We start from the raw sequence: 21,836 nt of genomic DNA on the forward strand, positions 1-21,836 counted from the left end.
TACAGTCTACTTATCTTAACGGGGTCCCAGGTGAATACTGTATCTTGGTAATGAGACAAAAGTCACTTCTAAGAACTGGTATCAGGACTAGGGATGAAGACTCAGGCATCTTAATGCTAGATCCAAAATATCCAGGCCCTCCCATCAAAGTTTCAGAGAGTGGGAGAGGACCGGGCTACCTAAGATCAGGGGGCAGAGAGAACCTGGGGCTCTTTGAAGACCGGACCCTGCAGCTTTCGGAGCCAGCAGGGGAGCAGAAGTTGCCGCTAGGGACGCCTTCCTGTGGGAGCACAAAAAGAAGGATGTTTTGCAAATGATGTCTAGGACCTCTGAAGTTAAATTTCTATCACAAAAATAACTGCCATACTATCAACTCAGCTAGTATTTATTGAGCAGAACACTGGACCAGATTATACAAGTTATTCAGTGATTAACGGTACAAAATCCATTCCCACCAAGAGCTTGTAAGAGAACATACAAAAACGATAAAAGTGCTATCACAGTGATTATTTACTTGAACACTACAAAATACTCCGAGGGAGGTAGGGCAAGTGTAAGAGGCTCCTTTACTGGGTCCCTCTGCTAACTGCTTTATATTTCCATAATGTTATTTTATAAAACACTCTGTAAGAGATGGAAGAAACCAGATGTTAAATGAGACTTTGTGGTCACAGAATTGTCAACAAGATCCTGAAGCTAAGGAGAAAAAGGTGCTAAGAACAAAGATTCTAAAGAGAGAGCGTCCAGGCATGCAGTCTAGGAATATGCATTTTAACAAATATTCCAAGGGATTCTAATAAAGTAGTATTTGATCTGGACTTTGAAAAATGCTTCCCTAACTCAAGGAATAGTGAGTGTTCTAGTTTTGGTGGAGCTCAGAATACTTGTAGAGGCAGCAATGGGAAGTCTGTCCTGAATTTTGCCCTGGAGATATTTTTTTTAACGCATGGCCTTGCATGCCAGCTCCAGAGGACTGGACTTCATTTATTAGGAATGGAATTGATTAAAAATCAATTAAAACTTCAGCTTTTAAGCAGCAAGAGATATGATCAGAACTTTGATATAAGAAAATTCATATTCAACAAAGGCAGGGACCATAGCAAGGTTCTGAGAGCAGGGCAGAGTGGGAACAGGGAAAGCTAGCCTTGGGGACTCCAATATCTGCCTACTGTACATTTCCTTACTTTAGAGAAAGCTCCAAGAGCATGCATGCCAATGTGTGTGAGTTAATGCTGTCCAATGACACTCATCCCAACGCTCAGGGAAATTAGTTGGTGCCTCATTTGGTGAAATTTTGACTTGTCTGTCTTTACTTTCTTCACACTAAGCAATATAATATTTTAAATTTCTTTAAGCTTATCTTTATTCCGGACAGCCTCATGCTCACATAGCCTTCCAGGAATATAAAATAGTCTATAAATCCAGCTGTCATACATGTAGAATACATCGATGGATTTTTTTAAAAATTTGGGGGGTCCCTGGGTGGTTTAGTTGGTTGAGTGGCCGACTACAGCTCAGGTCATGATCTTGCAGTTTGTGGGTTCAAGCCCCGTGTCGGGCTCTGTGCTGACAGCTCAGAGCCTGGAGCCTGCTTCAGATCTGTGTCTCCCTCTCTCTCTGCCCCTCCCGCACCTGTGCTCTGTCTCTTTCTCTCAAAAATAAATAAATATTTTAAAAATTGTCGAAAAATGCTTATACCCATTCACTGCTTTCATAACTTTAAATGTTTAAATTTTCAATGTTCAAGACAGGAGAAACATGCTACTTTGCCCCATCAGGACATTGCGTCTATGCAGCTGCCTGACTTGGGTCCCTGTGCCACAGATCGACCTTCCTGAGACAATATCCCTTCCTAGTGACAACCTAGTAAAATATCAACAAATCACTGAAGAAAAGCATGTGGGCCCCGATGCTATGGCGGGTCAAGCTCTGCAATTTGGTGGTATAATCATTCAGCCTTGAGTAAAATACAGAAAGAATAGCCATCCTAAATGGATTCCTAATGCTACATCATTTTTCTAGTTCCATATTCAATTTTCAAGTAACACAATATCTTTAAGGATAATTTCAAACTTTCTATTGCAGTCCCAACACTATCATTATTCAAAGGAGAATAGTTTCTTCTTCCAAGCAATACTACCATATAGATTCTAGACTTTTCAAAAGGTGGTTAGCTTTTATGATGTTGGGATGTTCTCTCTTATAGATCTTTAGTAGCAGTTCTAATAGTATAGAATTTAAATGCATGCTATCCTATTCCCTTTTAAAACCTGCCATTTTAGTCATCAAAGGCTCCTGGAAAGATCAAACTAAAAAGTTGTAAGAGAAGATATTGGTCTAGAATAATTAAGCTGTTTGTTTCTGCCATTCATACCTGATAGAAGTAAAATATCCCTAAAAACAGATAGTGCTTGCATGATAGAGAAAAACTGACCTTTTTTTATATTTATTCCCTTTCTGTGTTTTTTTGATTATATATCCATCTAATAAGATGGGGCTTTCTGAAGTAAAGCTTGAGAAGAAACAATTTTTAAAAGTCACATGTGAAAAAAAAATATTTAGTATACTAACTAGGTCATTTCCAAATTGGCTCAATTTATGTCCTCATTCACTTCAAGTCCAATTCTCAAATATCTTCATCTGGAATGATAAACCAGAAGCTGCAGACATCTTTTGTCTGGCAATATGTTGGATTTTTACATCATTTTTTAAAAGTGAGTAGACAGGGGCGCCTGGGTGGCTCAGTTGGTGGAGCGTCTGACTCTTGCTTTCACCTCAGGCCACGATCTCACCATTTCCTGGGTTTGAGCCCTACATCAGGCTCCGCACTGACAGCACAGAGCCTGCTTGGGATTCTCTCTCACTCCCTCTCCCTCTGCCCCTCCCCTGCTCATGCTCTATCTCTCAAAATAAAATAAACTTTTAAAAAAGGAGTACACAGTTATTATGTTCAGCAGTAATCGTAGCAATTTAGCTGTGATTTGTGACCTAGGCCATCCCTTCATTGTATATATACCAAGAAATAAAAACTCAGATGAAACAAGTATCTATAAATATAGTCGGTAACAGAACCTAGAAACCCAAGTGTCCTGACTCCTAACTGATAAGTTTCTTCAAAGCCTGCTGGTATTGGGGTATTGATGGCAACAATATTGCTAATAATAATAGTAATCATGGAAATGAAAACAATGGAACGGTCATCATGTATTGTTTACCTGATATATACTAGAAGCTTTTCATATTCTCTCATTAATTTCATATCAACTATAAAAACGATCATTTTTTAATTTATGAAGTTTAGTCTTAGAGAATTAGTATAATTTGTTTCATTCTTCCCACTACACTATCTCACAGAATAACATCCACTATTTAGGTATAGTGTATGTATAGTGGATGTGCCTAGAAATATAATATGCATGTCAAATGTTTTATTTTTATCCTTAAAGCATATACTGGAGATAGGTATCATTATACCCATTATTCAGATGCGGAAAGTGAGGTCTAGAGAATTCAAGCAAATTGCCCATGACATAGTAGAAAGAACATTAAACTACTCCTTCCCATATAATAAAACCAAATAGAGCTCAAATGTATACAATAACACAAAATGACAAAAATTAAAATTTATAAAATATATGTCTGATACTGTGGTAAGATTGATAGAACTTTTAACAAAATAAGAATCCTAGAAAACATAAACAATTGACATCTGTTCTAACTGAAAACTAAATTCAATGACAAAAGATATCATAAAGTTAAAATGCAACTGATCGGAGGATATTCACATGTATCAAGAAAACAGGTGAATGTTCCAGTTGCCTAAAGTATATTTACCAGTAAGTAAGAAAAGAAAAACAGCCTAAAAGAACGTAAGGCAAGTCTTATGAAATAGCAAATTAGAGGGAAAAAATACAAAGACCAATACATATAAGAAAAAATGCTTAAATACACTAGCAGGCTGATAAACACAAACTGAAAAAGCACAATATCATTTCTGACCTAGAAGAGTTGCAAAAAGTGCTAATACCCAGTTCCAGTGTCCATGCTGAGAAATGAGCTGTTTGGAGTGAACTGCCACCATTGCCATAGAAAGTAAGTCGATGAACATCTACAACAGTATAAAACATCCCTTTTGGCACAAGAATCCCACTTTTGGCACTCTATAATACAGAAAATAAAAGCACCAGTATATAAAGATAAACGCACAACAGTGTTGGTCATAGCAGTCTCCAAGTACATATCTGAATCATCATCCACAATGGAGTGGTTGAATAAATTATGGAACAATCATCCTATACAATTTTACAGTGGTAGTGACTTAAGTGTCCGAATTTCCCTGAGTCTCCGTATAAAAGCAGACAGAGCAACTAGGCAGAAAAAAAACCCCAAAAGTCATGGAGAACATTTACAATAAAATTGGGTATAACAGGATATTCCATGAACCCCAAATATAAGTGGATGAGAACAAACCACAAGTAGCCATAAGACTACACTGTATCCACGTCTGTGGAAGAAGGCATAGAGGGAGACAATGACTTGTGCGACAGACTCGAGGATAGCAAAATAAAACAAGCAACAGGTATTCACCGGAAAGTTCAGGGCACCTATTCGAGAACAGCAGCTGAAAGTGGAAGGGATCTGCCTCCTCTAACGGCAGATGAATTCAAGGAGCCTGCAGTTAGGTCAAAAAAGACTGGAGCAGTCTGAGCCTCTACGTGCACTGGAAACCAACCAACCAGTGTTTCCTTCCAGCACAGGGCCCAGGGCTGAGAAGAAACACAGGGGAGTGGAATCAAATATAAACAAGGTAGAGACGGTAGCAAAGAAGAAAAGAAAATGCCAAGGTAAAAGTTGGGGACGGGAGGAAAAGAATCAGTAAATATCGCAAAGCTAAAACAATAAAAGAGGAAGTCCTGGGAATTTGAGGGGGGTATCTTGAATGTACCCACCCTCTCCAAGTCAGACTAATTTTCCAAAAACAACGAGGAACAATTACCCACTGTAAATCACATTCAAAATCACTGTGAGAAGAAAGAAAAATAAGGAAAAGAATAACATTCCTCCAGAAAATGAAAGCATGCAGAAAGACATAACCACAAAATAGATCAAAACTGTAACACACTACACTTGATCTTGAACAACATGGGTTTGAATTCCATGGGCCACTTATACATGGATTTTTTTTCGATAAAGACGGTGCAGTATTTTAACTGTCTTTTCTCTTCCTTATGAGATTTTCTTAATAACATTTTTTTCTCTAAATTACTTTATTCTGAAAATATAGCATATCATACATACACAAAATACGTGTTAATCAACTAAACTATGTTATCAATAAAAATTCTGGCAATTAATAGTTACATTTTTGTGGAGTCAAAAGTTATATGTGGAATTTCAACTGAGCAGAGGTGAGGAGTCACTACCCCCACCCCCCTGTTGTTTGTTCAAGGGTCAACTGTATTTTAAAATGCACTAAACAGCATTAAGAACACAATATAAGACATGAGAGAAAACGACATATCTGAATTTCAAAAACTTAAAAATAATGTCACAAAACTCAGGGAAGAACTAGAAGTAAAAGAAAAATCATTTCAGAAATGAAGATTAGACTAAAAGGAATATAGGCGCAAGTGAATGAGACATTTCATTCATTAAGAAAAATAGAAATCTAAAGATAGAAATCTTGGGGGTACCTGGTTGCCTCAGTCAGTTAAGCACCCCACTTCAGATCAGGTCATGATCCAATGATTTGCGAGTTTGAGCCCCACAAAGGGATCTCTGTTGTCAGCACAGAGCCCACTTCAGACCCTTCGTTCCCTTCTCTCTCTGCCCCTCCCCCACTCACATGCACCCTCTCTCTCTAAAATAAACATCTAAACAATCTTTTAAAAAATAAATGAAATCTTGAAAGGGAAAAAAGAAGTCACAGGCAAACTATTGTAAGTGTGAATGAATGCAGGGAATATCGTTTCCATGAGCCCATCCTGAGGAATCCAAGTAGACAATGAGCTTTAGACAACCCAAGTGACCAGACATAAGAACCATGATGAATAGGTGCATGGACTTATTTCTGGACTCCCGATCCTGTTCCATTGGTCTATGTGTCGGTCCTTATGTCAGTGCCAAACTGGTTTGATTATTGTAGCTTTGTGATAAATTCTGAGATCAGGAAGCGTGAGTCCTCCAGCTTTGTTCTATATCGGTATTGCTTTGGAAATTATGATGTATCGGTGTATTTTTCCTTGTGTTTTTGTTCCTGGAATTCTTGGAGCTTCTTGGATTCTAACATCCAACAAGTGGGAGTTCCAGAAAAAAATAAATAAAAGGAAGGAAATTACCAATGAAATCATTCAAGAAATGGTCCCAGCACTGAAAGACATGATTTTGCAGATTGAGAGGGCCCACCCAGTACCCACCACAGTCGATGGAGAGATATCCTCACGGGGAACAACATGGTGAAATGTAGCTCTTTTGAAACAAGAATATCTTTAAAAGTTTTCAGAAGGGGATGGGATAAACCAGTTCATACGGAAAGGCTCAGGAATGAGAAAGGCATCCACTTACCCAAACTCTAACATACATGGAGGCCAAGAGACAAGGAGGAAAGCCTGAAAAACATCTGAAAGAAGGGATGCAGGCTAGAATCCTGAATGCAAACACACCCTCCCTTAACAGGGGAGGTGGAATACAGACACTTCCATCCATGCAAGCTGGCCGCCTTGTTCGGGAAAGCACTGGAAGATTTGCTCCACAAAAAGGAAGGAATAAAACAAGGAAGATGAAACAGGGCCTCCATGATAGTCAAGACAATGAAGGGTACCCCCACAGTGATAAAGAAGAGAAATCCTAGGACAGCAGCGGGCTGTCTGTAGCAGCCACAGATTGCAATAGGAGGTCAGAGGTTCCGAGGGTAATGCTTTAAGGGCAGGAAGGAAACCAATAGGTTATCAGAGGTCTCTGAACATAGCAACAGATCCACATAAGCAAGTTTTTGGAAATATGAATGCAAATACCATAAGATCCAGCTGGAAGAATTGAAAGTGATTGCCTCTGAGGAGGGAGAATCTGGCAAGGAGGGGGCAAGGGGGGTCAGGTGTTTGCTCTTTTCCTTTATAAGCCATCTAGAATTCTTTGACCTATATCTGTAGAATTTTGATAGAGAATAGTCTTTTTATATGAAAAAGTAGTAGCAAGCATTAAATGTATAGTTATTTATAAGAGACTAAATGAGGGCTGAAGCAATAGAGAACATGTAGGTTATGTGCTCTGACAATGTAAATATAGCACAACTATTTTAAATGAGGAAAGAATAGAGAGTGCATATGCAGAAAAAAAAGGAATCATTAACTGTTCTCAATAAAGATATGGGCACGGTATTATTAGTATGCTATTCTGAGATGGTTGTGCATATGAAAAAAACAAATGAATAATTGTAGAATATTCCATTTCTATTTCCTGTGCCCCTGAGAACCAGGATTTTTAGTATGGAATCAAGGTATATATATATATAATATAGAAGAGGTTACGTTAGGTTACGTTAAAACTGTGCAGACTGGGAGTGCCTGGGTGACTCAGTCAGTTAAGCATCAAACTCTTGATTTCGGCTAAGGTCATAATCTCACAGTCGTGGGATCACACAGCTTTTGATTCTGTGTCTCCCTCTCTCTCTGCTCCTCCCCTGTTCGTTCTTTCTCTCTCTCTCTCTCCCTCTCTCTCTCTGCCCCTTCCCCTCTCACTCTCTTTCTAAATAAATAAATAAACATTTTAAAAAAACAACTCTGCAGTCTGAATTTTAATCAGACCTATTCACTAGGTCTGACCATCAAAAGGCCTAGTTTTGCCGACTGAACAATGACCAGCCCAGGAGCCATGACAGTGAAGCTTCCTGGTGTCCAGATTGCATTCTTGTGATACTATTTTCCACTAAAAGCAGAAAAGGTTGTTTGAAAAAATACTGATTCCAGGACTGAGCAGGTCAACAGGATTCAGGAGCCAACCTAAGGGGCTCCCACTGGTTAAAGAGAAGACAAATTTCCGTTCACTAAGAATAATCATAAGAGTCAATTTAAAACCATCAAATGTTGGGGCTCCTGGATGGCTCAGTCAGTTAAGCTACAACTAGAAACTGTAAAAAATAATGATGGAACTAGAACACCACCATTGCATAACTCCCAGTGAATTAACAGATCTAGACATTGGGCACAAGTGACTTCTAACAACATACAAAGAGAGACAACCCAGACATAATGTGTCTCCTGATAAAAGAACACATGATCTCTCCTCTTGCCAAAGGGACTGAACCTGAGTCTTATGAAGCCCCTGGATCCAGCTTACAATTTTCAGGAACTACAAAAGATAGAGGACCATGCTAAATCCCACCACGAGTATGAAATCAGCAAATCCAGACCACGGGAACCTTTACAGGACAAACAACCCAGATGCTTCCATAAATAAATTGTCAATTAAAAACTGTGTTGGCACCTGTGTTGACAGCACAGAGACTGCTTGGGATTCTCTCTCTCCCTGGCTCCCTGCCCCTCCCCCACTCATGTGTGCTCTCTCGCTCTCTCTCAAAATAAAGAAATAAACTTTTTTAAAAAAGAATTCTTTATAAAAATAAAACTCAGATTAGCAGTTGATTTTGGAGGGAAGATGGGGATTATAGTTAGGATGGGGCACATAGAGTGGTTGCTAGGGTACCTGGAAAAGCCGTCTTTCTTGATCTAGGTAATGGTTACAAGGGTGTTTGTCTTATTATAATTCACTCAGTTCTACATTTATTTTGCTTGGTTTTCTGTATCCGTGCATAATAGAAACAAAAGGTTAAAAAAGAATGAAGAAAGAGAATCCTATTAAGATGTAAGTTTAATATAGAAGGTTAAGTGGAAAGAAAACATATTGCCAAATTATATTTACCTTATGGTCCAATTTTTATGAAAACTAGGGGAGGGGGGCAATATGTACCCTCTGAACAGACAGTCACCCAAGTTTTAACAGTTGTTACCTTAACAGGGATAGATATTTTACCATTTCTTTGCGATGTTTGGCATATTGATTAATAGGGGAAAATCTATATGTGCATGCGCACACACACGTTTGCAAATATAGTTTTACCTTTTACTTTGAAATCATTCCAAGTTTACAAAAAAGTTGCTTGTAAAATACAAGGGACTCCTGTATATCCTTGACCCAGACTCATATTCATATTCCTTTTGACTCATGTGCTCACTTTCTCTATTTGATAATTAATTGCAAATATCATGTCCCCTTACCTGTGAATGCATCGCCAATATTTCCCAAAAATCAAAGATATATATATGTATTTAATTTTTTAACATGGATGTATATAATTATTAGCCTTGAAAACAAGCAGGGAGTTTATATCAAATTAGATAAAGTAGGTGAAAATACTATTTTAAGCTGTAAAGATAAGCTGTAAAGAATCGTAAAGAAATGCATGTCTTTTTCCACTTGATATGCCTTAAGGTAGCTGGTCACTTCTACATGAAGTTTAAAAGAAATTTGCCGGGGCGCCTGGGTGGCTCAGTCGGTTAAGCGTCCGACTTCAGCTCAGGTCACGATCTCACAGTCTGTGAGTTCGAGCCCCGCGTCGGGCTCTGGGCTGATGGCTCAGAGCCTGGAGCCTGCTTCTGATTCTGTGTCTCCCTCTCTCTCTGCCCCTCCCCTGTTCATGCTCTGTCTCTCTCTGTCTCAAAAATAAATAAACGTTAAGAAAAATTTTTTTAAATAAAATAAAATAAAATAAATTTGCCATTATCAGAGTATATCCTCAGATAACAGAAAATGAAGGAAGTCAGAAATTACAATCATTTTCAGTATTTGTTCTAAGCTTACTTATAGTTTAATTGCTTAATAAATTCCTAATTACTCTTTGATTTAATATTAGGGAAATTATGAAGTTCTAGAGGGTGGCAGAAATTTGAAGAATGTTCCCATGTCCCTATCAAATCAGCTACAAAGCAAGAGAAATTAACTGGGGCACCTGGTCTGGTTTATTTTTTTTTTTTTTCTTTTTTAGGTGGTGCTCAAACCCAATGTAAGTTATGTGCAGAGGAATATAAGTAAATAAAAACTGACCTCTGCAAAAAAAGGAAGACTTCATTTGGAAGATTTTAAAACACATTTATAAACAATTTGTGGACCATATCAGCTTTTTATAAGGAAGAATGAGACCTTCTTCCGATAGTGTGTAGATTGAAAATCTCCATAGTGCTTTTCAAGATTTTGACATATCTGGGTTTGGTCTATTTTTGTGCAGAATGAGAGTATCTTGCCAGAAAATATAGGGCCTGTTTTCATACTGTGCACTAAATTAAGCTACATTTGACACTGAAATTATTTGACAAGCCAGTCACTTGCAAAAGCACAATAATAAAAATAGTAGTTTCTAAGATGTTTATACTAAAAACTATTCCCCTGGAATACCCAAACTCTCACCGTGGACTGACAAAAATTGTTCCCTAGGTTTGCATTTATAAATCAGGAGAATTAACACCTGGGCACGCACTGGAATAAGACCTCCTAGCCCCACACTTCTTCCATGCTGAAAAGAAAGCTCTTTTTCTTTAGAATTTAATGGACTGTTTGGGCTCATAAACAAGATGCAGTTCAGTTACGAGGTGTAACACAGAGGCGATAAAATGCATTGGCGTTGAATGCGGTCGGATGGGGCTTTCTCCGGAAGGGTGCGGGGTCAAGTCCGGGGATGCTTGAGGGAGAGGGTGCTTCTCCACCAGGCAGGAGGAGTTACGGTTCCCCGTCTCTGCCCGCAGGTGAGCGAGATGGAAGTGAACGGGCAGTTCGAGTCCGTGTGTGAATCCGTGTTCAGTGAGCTGGAGTCGCAGGCGGTGGAAGCCCTGGACCTGCCCATGCCCGGCTGCTTCCGCATGCGGAGCCACAGCTACGTGCGGGCCATTGAGAAGGGCTGCTCCCAGGACGACGAGTGCGTGTCCCTGCGGTCCTCCTCCCCACCGCGCACCACCACCACCGTGAGGACCATTCAGAGCAGCACCGGTGAGTGAGCAGAGCACCTGCCCCCCTCCCCCGGCCCCCCCGTGACACCGCGCCAGCACAAGCCTGGTCTCCGGGTCCAGGGCTACAGAAACGACTGTCCCAAAAGACTGCACGTGGTGTCCTGCTGTTGTCACACAGTCACCAGTAACAAAATACCACCCATGCCCTACAAAGAACGGTTGTGCCTCCCTGCCTGCCTCTGTCCCCAGGCTTTGGCCGCATCCACAGCCCTTCTCTCTGTCTCCATCTCTGGCATCAACAGAGAAACTTCAACTACACGCCCAGAAGGGACAGCGCCCAAGGGGGTAGGGGGTCTTTCTAAGATCCCCACACAGCCTCCTAGCAACCAGCAAACTCATCCCACCAGCTCCTACTGGCCGCAGTCAGGCTCTGACTTTTAGGGGGTGACCCTTAAGCAAATCAGATACCCTGACTGTTGAGCATCACAGTTAGAATGCCTTTGTTTTTTAATTCCAAGATCTCCACAAAATGACTATCCCAAAAGACCTGAAATATCACTGTAAGAAAATACTGTATACATATACTACCAGCATATGTATACAGCATCTTCTTTTCCCTCTAAAGTGAAGTTAGGTTTATGCAGTTAAACTGTATTTTTATCAGATTTTAGGTAGAGAGGCAGAGACGAGCTTAACTGGTTTCCATGACACTAAAACCTGAATAGGAATATAGCCATGAGTTATATATGACAATGTGCATTGGGTTTATATATACGTATATTTTTTATATGTATATTATATATATATATATATATATATATATATATATATATATATATATATATATTACATTTGGGTCCAAGAAGAAAATCCCCTCCATTTTAACTAGGCTTAACTGTATGATTGAATTCAGTGTAACTCCAATACAGAGTAGTTCTATAAGAAGACCATCAAACCGAGAGTCATGGTAAATAATAATGAATAAATTAGAAGGAAAAGCCTGTGCCAGAATATGTTAGTATTCAATTTTAGTTCTAAGTGCATCAAATGCCCATAATTACCATTCAGCCTAGAACCTTTGCAGGCTTGAAAATTAACAGGTCCTCAAACCTGAGTTAAAAATCCTACTAACTAGAGATGTGGAGTTGAGGTAGCAATTTGTAAGAAACCATTAGAGGTTAAACAATAGTTAGGATCAGATCAAAAAAAAGAGATGCTTCTAGACAGTGCCCTGGCTTCACGGCTCTGCAGAGAGCCCAGCAACTCTGGCCTCGGCGGGCTGTCTCCAACCAGATAGTGGATGTGCATTTTTGTTCACCAGGAAATTCTACAAGAACAGCCACAGATAAGGTTAACAAATAAGGTTGACTCATAAAATGGGGGGGGAAAAAAGTGTCAATCATCCATGGGCATATTTCTGTGCGCGTTTATGTTCATGCAGTAAGTGTAATTTGAAGATCTGCCCTGTGCCTATAGCGTATTGCTGTGTCTTTTACTGTTTCCCCATCTTCATCGCCCCCACCCAGCCCTTTCCCAGTGTCCGGTCCACTGCTTGCTATGACAGTCTCGCCGCCTGCCAGCTGTTCTGTGCTGAAATCACTCGTCAAATACACGATCTGCACATCCTTGCCCAGAAGTACTAGGGGAAGGAAAAGGGCCACTGGCTGACCCCTTCCCCCTCAAGGAGCAGTGTTGTGGACAAAGTGGCGAGAGACTCCAGAGTGGCTTTTTTTTTTCTGCTCGCCTCTCAGAGATTGTGTGCTTTTGTCATTTGAGGGACAACTTACTGCCACCTCACGTCAGTCGGTTCTTGTGCCGTGCTGTTGACTTTTCTGAGACCTTTCCCAGATACTCGGGAGGTTCCTGGAGTTCAAACAGTAGGGATGCCAGATGAAATCCAGGGTGCCAGTTAAATTTGAATTTCAGACAGTAAATAATTTTTGTAGTGTAAGTCTCTCTCAAATGTTGCACGGGGCATACTTATACTAGAAAACTATTTGTAGTGTTTGCAGTATTTGGTAAATGCGACAAGCCCACGTGAGGAGATGAGTAGAATCTGGGAAGATGTCCTGCAGTTGTTCCTTTTAGGATATAAATTGATCAGAAGGTCTTTGGCTGGAGGCCTTATGGGGGAGAATGCTCAAAAACAGAGGGAAGTAAATAAAAATACAATAGAGGTGATTGCACAGCTCCTTCTTCGGCCCCATGTGTCCCATCATAAGTACTGGGCTCCATCTATCGACCTGCAGCTCTCAGGGTGGGAAGGCTCCAGGGGTGGCTGCAGCTGGAGGGGTTAGGGGCAGGAAGATGTGGCCTGCCTCCGGGAGTGATAAAGTGTAAAACACCAGATTTTTGTACAGGGCAGCTGGTGACTTCATCAAACTAAATATTATGATAGATCAACTTCACAGTCATGGAAAAATTAACAAGGACTAAATCATGGTAGTATATTCTAAGTAAGCCCATCAGATATTTTAAGATGGCAACCCTAAGAATTCTAATATCACTTTTCAGTTTCTCTGTGCCATAGATTTGTTCTTTTAAAGTTATTATTTTATGATATAATAAGGTTCTGTGCCATTCTACTCCTGCCATTACTCCTGTGCTCTTCTCTGTCTCTGTCTCTCTCTCTCTCCCGATCCCTCCCTACCCGCCCCCCCACACACACACTTTTCCTTTTCTCTCACATGATCTCTGTACTATCATATAGATCTTCTTCTACTGGTTTCCTTCTTACACTGAATCGAATATAATTTCATCTAGAAAAGAAAATCTACTTTCTCCTGATTTTCAAAAGATGTGCTCATTCGTAGAAATCAGGAAATTATTTGGCCCTAATTTCAACCATTTATCTCATGTATACAGGTCAGATTTACATCGTGTTCAATGGGACATGACCTAGATTTCTCCCCTTGCTTCTCTTCCTTTGCTCATTATTCTTGGATACTCACAACAGATTCTATTTTTCCTGAGAAAAGTTCTTCTGTTTTGTCACCTGCAGTTATTAGCTATAACTTTTTACCCACAGCAAAGTACACGTAGAGTCTTTGATTTTTTATCAGCCCATTCTAATTGTTCAAATTTTCAATGAAATATACTAAGCTTTTCTCTTTAAGCCTTGTCCATTCTTCATATTAGCAAGATGCAATCATAAACAAAAATCCACAAAAGTGTCTGCTATGTGGGAGTGTCATGAACATGGGCTCAGCCTGAAGTGGCCCCAAGGATCCCCTAGTGGTATGAGCAAGAATGGTCACTCATCCCAGCAAATCAGGGAAAATTAGGAACTGAGATAGAGAGTGACTTACAATTATGCTTCTCTTGGTTGATGGACTTTTCGGCTTGGGTGATGATGATAGAATCCTATATTCCCTCAGCCTGTGATCTGCTTCAAGCACTCAGATATCTCTCCATCTAATAAATTCAACAACTTTTTATATAAACTACTGTAGCTAGTACTATTAGGCTAGGATTAGAGCTACTGTAGGAAAGTACAATTTAACAGTGGGGCAATTAACCTCAGGACTGTGGGGAAACACACACCCTTACGTCAGTTGCCTGAATATTAGGCAAAGGTAGACCTTGAGGCTGGAAATATACCCAAGCATCCACTTTAGAGAATTGGATTAAATGTGCCTCACAAATATACCAATGCAATTGTATGTGTTTAAGAAGAATTTTTCTTTTTATGTCCTGCACTGAGCATCTAAGATCTATCAAAAGCATTACCACATTGTAGCTAAGGCAGGCAGACAGACTTGTATCTGGTGAATAAACAAAAACATTATATGATAGTCAATCAGTAGACGCAGTCATACAGATACAGACACACACTTGGTCAGAAAGGACAAAAAATAAACTGTTTACAGTGGTTACCCAGCAAGTAGTGGGTGAGAGGATTAGGTAGTAGGGACAGAGGAGATTTCTAAATGAGGACTGCTTTTTATAACTTTAAAAACCAGTACAATATTTTATCAAAATAATACTCTTACAGAAATAGGCAAACTATCATGATATAGGATTCTCTAAGTTTTTAAGGAAAGCATTCACTTTAAAATTACAAGCTTTTCAAAAAAAAAAAAAAAAAAAACAAAAACAAAATAAGTAAATAAATAAAATTACAAGCTTTTCGGGGCTCCTGGGTGGCTCAGTCGTTTGGGTGTCTGATTTCGGCTCAGGTCATGATCTCGCAGTTTGTGAGTTTGAGCCCCGTGTCGGGGTCTGTGCTGACAGCTCGGAGCCTGGAGCCTGCTTCAGATTCTGTCTCTCCCTCTCGCTCTGCCCCTCCCCTGCTCATCCTCTGTCTCTCCCTATCTCTCAAAAATAAATAAATGTTTTTTAAAAATTTTTTTTAAAGATGGGGCGCCTGGGTGGCTCAGTCGGTTAAGCATCCGACTTCAGCTCAGGTCACGATCTCACGGTCCGTGAGTTCGAGCCCTGCATCAGGCTCCGGGCTGATGGCTCAGAGCCTGGAGCCTGCTTCCGATTCTGTGTCTCCTTCTCTCTCTGCCCCTCCCCCGTTCATGCTCTGTCTCTCTCTGTCTCAAAAATAAATAAACGTTAAAAAAAATTTTTTTATAAGAAATTACAAGCTTTTCAAAGAAGCCTTATATAGCAATAATATGATTTCTTAAATGTTTATTTATTTTTGAGAGAGAGAGGAAGAGAACAAGTTGGGGAGGGGCAGAGAACGAGGGAGAGAGAGAATCCCAAGCAGGCTCCGCACTGTCAGCGCAGAGCCCAACTCCGGGCTCAAACTCACAAACCGTGAGATCATAACCTGAGCCGAAATCAAGAGTCAGACATTTAACCAACTGAGCACCCAGGCATCCCACAATATATAATTTTTATAAAGGATAAGTACGTTCATTTGCCACACGGTGCCTCTTGAAGTTTGGTGTATGTGTTCTATTCTTTTCTTATCAGAGGAAGCCTTAAAAGTTGATGGAGTTGAGCTGACCTCCTTTCCCTCAACTCCTTTCCCCCAGAAAAGAGAGTGGGGGCCCAGGATAAAGCATTGCCACCAGACCAGCAGCCAGTGTCCTCCAGCAGGGGGGTCGGTACGATGTGCCCTTCCGTCTGTGGCTTGGGGGCCACAGTAACAGCAATGTTTACACTTTGCTTTTTTTTTTTTTAATGAGATATTTTCGCTTAAAGTAAGACACACTCTTCCATCATCCTACTTCACGGTCTATCACTGCTGTCAGACCTCACCCATCTATTCCAGTTTTCTCAGTTTAGCAACAGCAGGTACCCTTTGATTACCTGAGGTTGAGGCTAATGTTCCAAGAGTTCTACTGGCTTGAGTCTTCACTCCCAATCAGCCATCCCATCCGGGATATCAAAGCTACCTTCACGCACCCTACACTTCAATCCTAGGCACCTTGCTCCCCGCCCACGCCAGTAACAACAAAAATCCTTAATACACAAGACCTTAAGCAGAATAACATTAAGGCAATAATTTACATTTGCAATACACATAGTAGGCATTTAGTAATCGAGACAAGATGCAAAAAAAATACTTGTTTTTATTGCAATATAATTGACATATTACATGGTATAAGTTTAAGGTGTACGATGTGCTGATTTTTTTAATTGTTTTAATGTTTATCTTTGAGAGAGAGAGAGGGGCAGAGAGAGAGGGAGACAGAATCTGAAGCAGGCTCCAGGCTCTGAGCTGTCAGCACAGAGCCCGACTCGGGGCTTGAACTCACAAACCACGAGATCGTGACTTGAGCCAAAGTCAGACATTCAACTGACTGAGCCACAGGCACCCCCTATGCGCTGATTTGATTCTTTTATATATTCCCATATGATTACCACCATAGCATCCTTCGTCAAGTCACATAACTAGCATTTCTCTTTTGTGATAAGAACATTTAAGACCTAGTCTCTCAGAAACTTTGAAGTATATAATACAGTATTGTTGACTATAATCACAATGCTGTGCATCAATTGACCAACATCTCAAGTCCCCCGCACCCTAGCCCCTGTAACCACTATTCTACAGTTTCTACTAGCTCAGCTTTTTTAGATTCCACATGTTATTGATATCATATACTATCTGTCTTTATGTGACTTGATTTTTTTTAATTTTTTATGTCACTTAATTTCACTTAGTATAATGCCCTAAAGGTCCATCCATGTTGTCACGCATGGCAGGATTTCCTTCTTTCTCATAGCTAGAATAATATTCTAGCATATATATAAGCCACATCTTCTTTATTCATTCATCCATTGATGGGCACTTAGGTTATTTCCATATCTTAGCTACTGTTAATAACAGAGAAAAATCCTTACATACCTCACTAACTGCACGTTTGATGACCGGTAACTTTCCTAGAGAAATAGCGTTGTTGTTAAAACAAGTTGAATCATAAAATATCAGCAGAAGAAACTCCTAGATCACCTAGTCATGGAGTCTGCAAACTACAATCTATGGGCCAAACCCAACCCTCCACCCATTTTTGTAAATAAAGTTTTGTTGGCACAAGCCACACTCATTTGTTTACAAATTGTCTGTAGCTGCTTTCACCCTTCAAATTTCTTTTCGTTTATTTACTCATCCTGAGAGAGACAGAGTGTGAGCAGGGGAGAGGCAGAGAGAGAGAGAGAGGGAGAATCTCAAGCAGGCTCCACGCTGTCAGCACAGAGCCCAATGTGGGGCTCAAACTCACGAAACCATGAGATCATGACCCAAGCTAAAATCAAGAGTTGGCACTCAATCGACCGAGCCACCCATGTGCCCCTACTTTCGCTCTTTGACAGCAAGCCGAGTTGAGTAGCTGTTGCAGAGCTGTTGCCAAATATATTTACTGTCTGAGTCTTTATCAAAAAAAAAAGGCCACCACCCCTGATCGAACACACTGAATCCATTTTAAGGTAAGAAAACTAAGGTGAGCTTCTGTCTGGAGGCAAAGTCAAAATAAAAGTGCCTGATCTCCTACCCGTAGCCCTTGCTTGTTTGGGTCCCAGCTCTTGAACTTATTTATTGCATGATTATAAAGTTCATGTGAACTCATCTTCTTCGTGTGCGACATGAAAGTATCGTGCTGCTTCTCTTGCGGGCATTAATGACCACTTTGGGAGCATCCTTAGAGTTTAGAGAAAGCACACTTCTTTCTACAAGGCACTAATTTAATTAATCATTTTTTATAAAGCAACAAAGGAAAGGCTCAGAAGTCCAAGGTGACGGACAGCAGCCAGAAGTGTTTTGAACAAAGAGCCACTCTTTTCTATTCAAGATAAGATCAAGTAATAAATATTCAGATATTGCCGGGACTGGCTCCTTGTTCCTCTGCTAATGACGTTCCCTTCCTTGAATTTCTCTAATCGTCCAAGTAAAATTGAAGACCATCCACTTAATCCCATCTGAGGCCAAAAAAAAAAAAAAAAAAAGCAATATTTGTGGTACAACCTTATGCCTCTTGTGAGGTAACTTGTCTGGTTTTTCTATCTGCAAAAATTGACAGTGGTAACTGTTAGAAGAATGACGGCTGTAACTTTTCCGTTCTTCGATGGGGCACTCGGGCTGGCATTCGTCTGTATTCTAGGACAAAGATTATGAAGTCCTAAGACACAAAAGTCTTGCTAGACATAGAGAAAGAAATAAAGTCTGATGAACTCCTTATGCTTTCATCTCCTCCAGTTGTTCTGCTGTATATAAACCACCTCTCGGGAACAGAGTGCCCAGCTCCAAGGTGCTGAGCTCTGTAGACAGTCCTAAAGTCCACCTTCACCCACATGAGAGGTCATCACATGGCCCATAGTGAAGAGGCTTCAAGGTCTTCTGGCCTTTAGGGTTGATGTGAGGTGCAAATCAATAAGGAAGGAATAAATCAGTAAGAGTGATGGTGAAATCATCAGTAGGGAAGGACTATGTAAATTGCACATTAAAATGCCTCTATCCTGGCTTTACTTTAGATCTCTCAATCTGGCTGACTTTATTTATTGACAATGATAACGGCTAACCTGTAGCACTTACTGTTTGACAAGCATTTTGAACCAGCTGCATGGTCTAGCTCATGTAATCCTAATGAACGTTCTAGGAACATCTGTGCATGATCATTCTCACTATACAAAAAAAAAAATATTTAAGGCTTCCGGAGTTTACACAACTTGAGCCCCACTGCTAGTAAGCTACAGAGCAGATTCTTAAATCCTCTTTACTCATCAGGGCGCCTGGGTGGCTCAGTTGTTAAGCATGGCTTCAGCTCAGGTTATGATCTAACGGTTCATGAGTTGGAGCCCCATATGGGGTAAGCTTGAATGCCACCTTCAGTGAGCAGGAGCCCTGCTTCCGGTAAAACACCAGCCCCGCTTCCGGTGAGCGCCTCTTCTCTCTCTCTTTCTGCCCCTCGCTCACTGTGCCCGCTCTCGCTCTCTCTCTCTCTCTCTCTCTCTCTCAGAAAAAAAAAAAAAATCCTCTTTACTCAATGAATGCTTAGTATACTATGCCCTGAAGTAATTTAAAACAAATTTGTCTGTGGTCTAGGAGCACTTTTCTTTCAATCCTTCCTCCCACAAATATTCATTTAGCTCCTGCCATGTTTGAAAACCTGTGTTTTCTTTCAATTTTTCTTTAAAAAAAAAAAATCCCTCTTTTAAAAAAAAAAAAAAAAAAAAAAGCTGTTTTTGGCCAGCCGGGGAGCTCAGTTCGTTAAGGTTAAGCATCTGACTTCAACTCAGGTCATGATCTCACAGCTCATGAATTTGAGGCCCAGGTCAGGCTCTGTGCTGACAGCTCAGAGCCTGGAGCCTGCTTCTGATTCTCTGTGTGTGTGTGTGTTTCTCTCTGCCTGCCCCCCTGACTCACTCTCTGTCTCTCTCTCAAAAATAAACCAACATTTTTAAAAAACTTAAGCTGTTTTTTCACATATTATTGATACGGTTTTTCATGTTGGTTTGTCTAAATGTGAAACATCTGTTTAAAGTTAAAGATGTAAAAAAATAGGAGAGATGGTTCAAGTTGGAAGCACAGGAAGATCCAAACTCATCTCCTCCCACGGACACAACAAATGCACAGCTACATATGGACAAATCCCTTCTGGAAAGGACTTGAAAACCACCTGAACAAGCTCCTCCACAACAAAAGATAACAGGGCTATGTCGAGACCAGTAGGAGAGGCAGAGATGTAATTCAGCCCAAAACCCCACCCCTGGTGCAGCAGTTTAGTTGGCAAGGATCTCACAAATACCAAACTTCCCCCTGAGGAGCAAGAGGTTTGTGCCCCACACCAGGCATCCCAACCCTTGGGACCTGGAGAGATGAGCACCCAAAGGTCAGGTTTTGCAAAGCAATGGGGTGCACGTCTAGGAAAGCCATTAGGTTGTAGGGAATGGAGACTCCACTCTTAAAAGGTTTTCATGCACCGTCCTTCACCCCTGGACCCAGCACAGGAGCATCAGTTCATGAAGCACCTACCTGATAAATGAAGGAAATTTAAAGCACCTTAAAGCACCTGCTAGAAGAACAGGAGACTGTGGGGGACTCTCCAGGGACAGATGCTGGCAGGCACCATTTTTGGTATTCTCCCTCTACCCTGCAAGTGTGGGCACCAGCAGCAGCCATCTTTTCCCTCTCCCTCTAGCCTGCTAGCCCTGATGGTTGTGCCCCACCCCACACACCACTCCACCATGACCACATCTAAGCCAGCCAGTGGAGAGCCCTGGCCCTGTGCACTACTCTACAACAGCCTGTCATAGTTGATCAGTATGTGCACTCCACCCAGGGGACACCCTTTCAGCACCTGGCTCTGGTGGCCAAAGGGGATTGCATTTTGGGACCCTGTGGGTATGAAACAATTGGAGAGTCAGTCCTAGGCAGGCTACTAACCCCAGGACACCACACCAACAATACACTGAAACACATCATCAGTCTTCCTATGAAAAAGATCTACTTGACTTACAGCTTCAGCCTGACAGGCAGGCTTCAGGTTTACCACACATCTAGAAACTATGGAAATGCTCTCAGGGAATGTCGGCTGAGGGATACCATCTCTGAACTCTCACTTGGCCTTGCTACAGCTTACCAGTATCTCCCAGAAAGCTCATACATTTGGTTTGAGTCCAGAATTTTCTATTGTCACTAAGGGGACACCTTCAGATCATGGGTTCTAGATCACAGCAGAGTCTATGATTGCTGTCCCATAGGACTATATGTATTTGCCTACCTTAAAACCTGCTGCCTGAGGATCTACCTCCAATCAGCCTGAAACTAGATGCTGACTGATATCCCTCCCTCTGAGACATTCACAGATCTTGGCACACCCTCAACAACTGGGGCCCACCAAGAAAAAGGCTGCTTAGAAATCACGAAGGTGAGGGGCACCTGGGTGGTTCAGTTGGTTAAGCATCCAACTTCAGCTCAGGTCATGAGCCCACGGTTCTTGGGTTTGAGCCCCACATCAGGCTCTGTGCTGACAGCTCAGGAACCTGGAGCCTGCTTCAGATTCTGTGTCTCCCTATCTCTTTGCCCCTCCCCTGCTCGAGCTCGCTCTCTCTCTCTCTCTCTCTCTCTCTCTCAAAAATAAGTAAACATTAAAAAAAAATTTTTTTTTTAATCACAAAGATTCTAGAGACAGCCAAGAACTACAGCAAGGTTAAAAGATAGGGTTTATCTTGGATACAAGGCGACTCCTATAAGACTGAGAGAGAGATCTGTTTCACCTGGTACACAGAAACAAACACAGAGATTCAAGCAAAGTGAAGAGAAGAATATGTTCCAAATAACAAGAAAAAATTATTAATGGAGATAATTAATATTAATGGAAAAAATTAATGGAGATAATTAATATTATCTGATAAAGAGTTCAGAGTAATGTTCATAAAGATGCTCACAAA

At 40.9% G+C, this 21,836-nt stretch overlaps 1 protein-coding gene across 22 annotated transcripts in view; it reads left to right on the forward strand.

Moving 5' to 3' along the window:
* The window catches only part of DLGAP1 (DLG associated protein 1), an 893,154-nt gene that overhangs the window by 695,825 nt on the left and 175,493 nt on the right, over positions 1-21,836 (forward strand). For all 22 annotated transcript variants that reach the window (XM_053902457.1, XM_053902459.1, XM_053902453.1 and 19 more), the window contains one exon: positions 10,794-11,034. In XM_053902457.1, coding sequence (XP_053758432.1) covers positions 10,794-11,034 — 241 coding nt within the window. The remainder of the gene's footprint in view (positions 1-10,793; positions 11,035-21,836) is intronic.

This window comes from Panthera pardus, unplaced genomic scaffold, assembly GCF_024362965.1.
Source record: "Panthera pardus isolate Hobbes unplaced genomic scaffold, ASM2436296v1 HiC_scaffold_15, whole genome shotgun sequence".
NCBI classification, from domain to species: domain Eukaryota; kingdom Metazoa; phylum Chordata; class Mammalia; order Carnivora; family Felidae; genus Panthera; species Panthera pardus.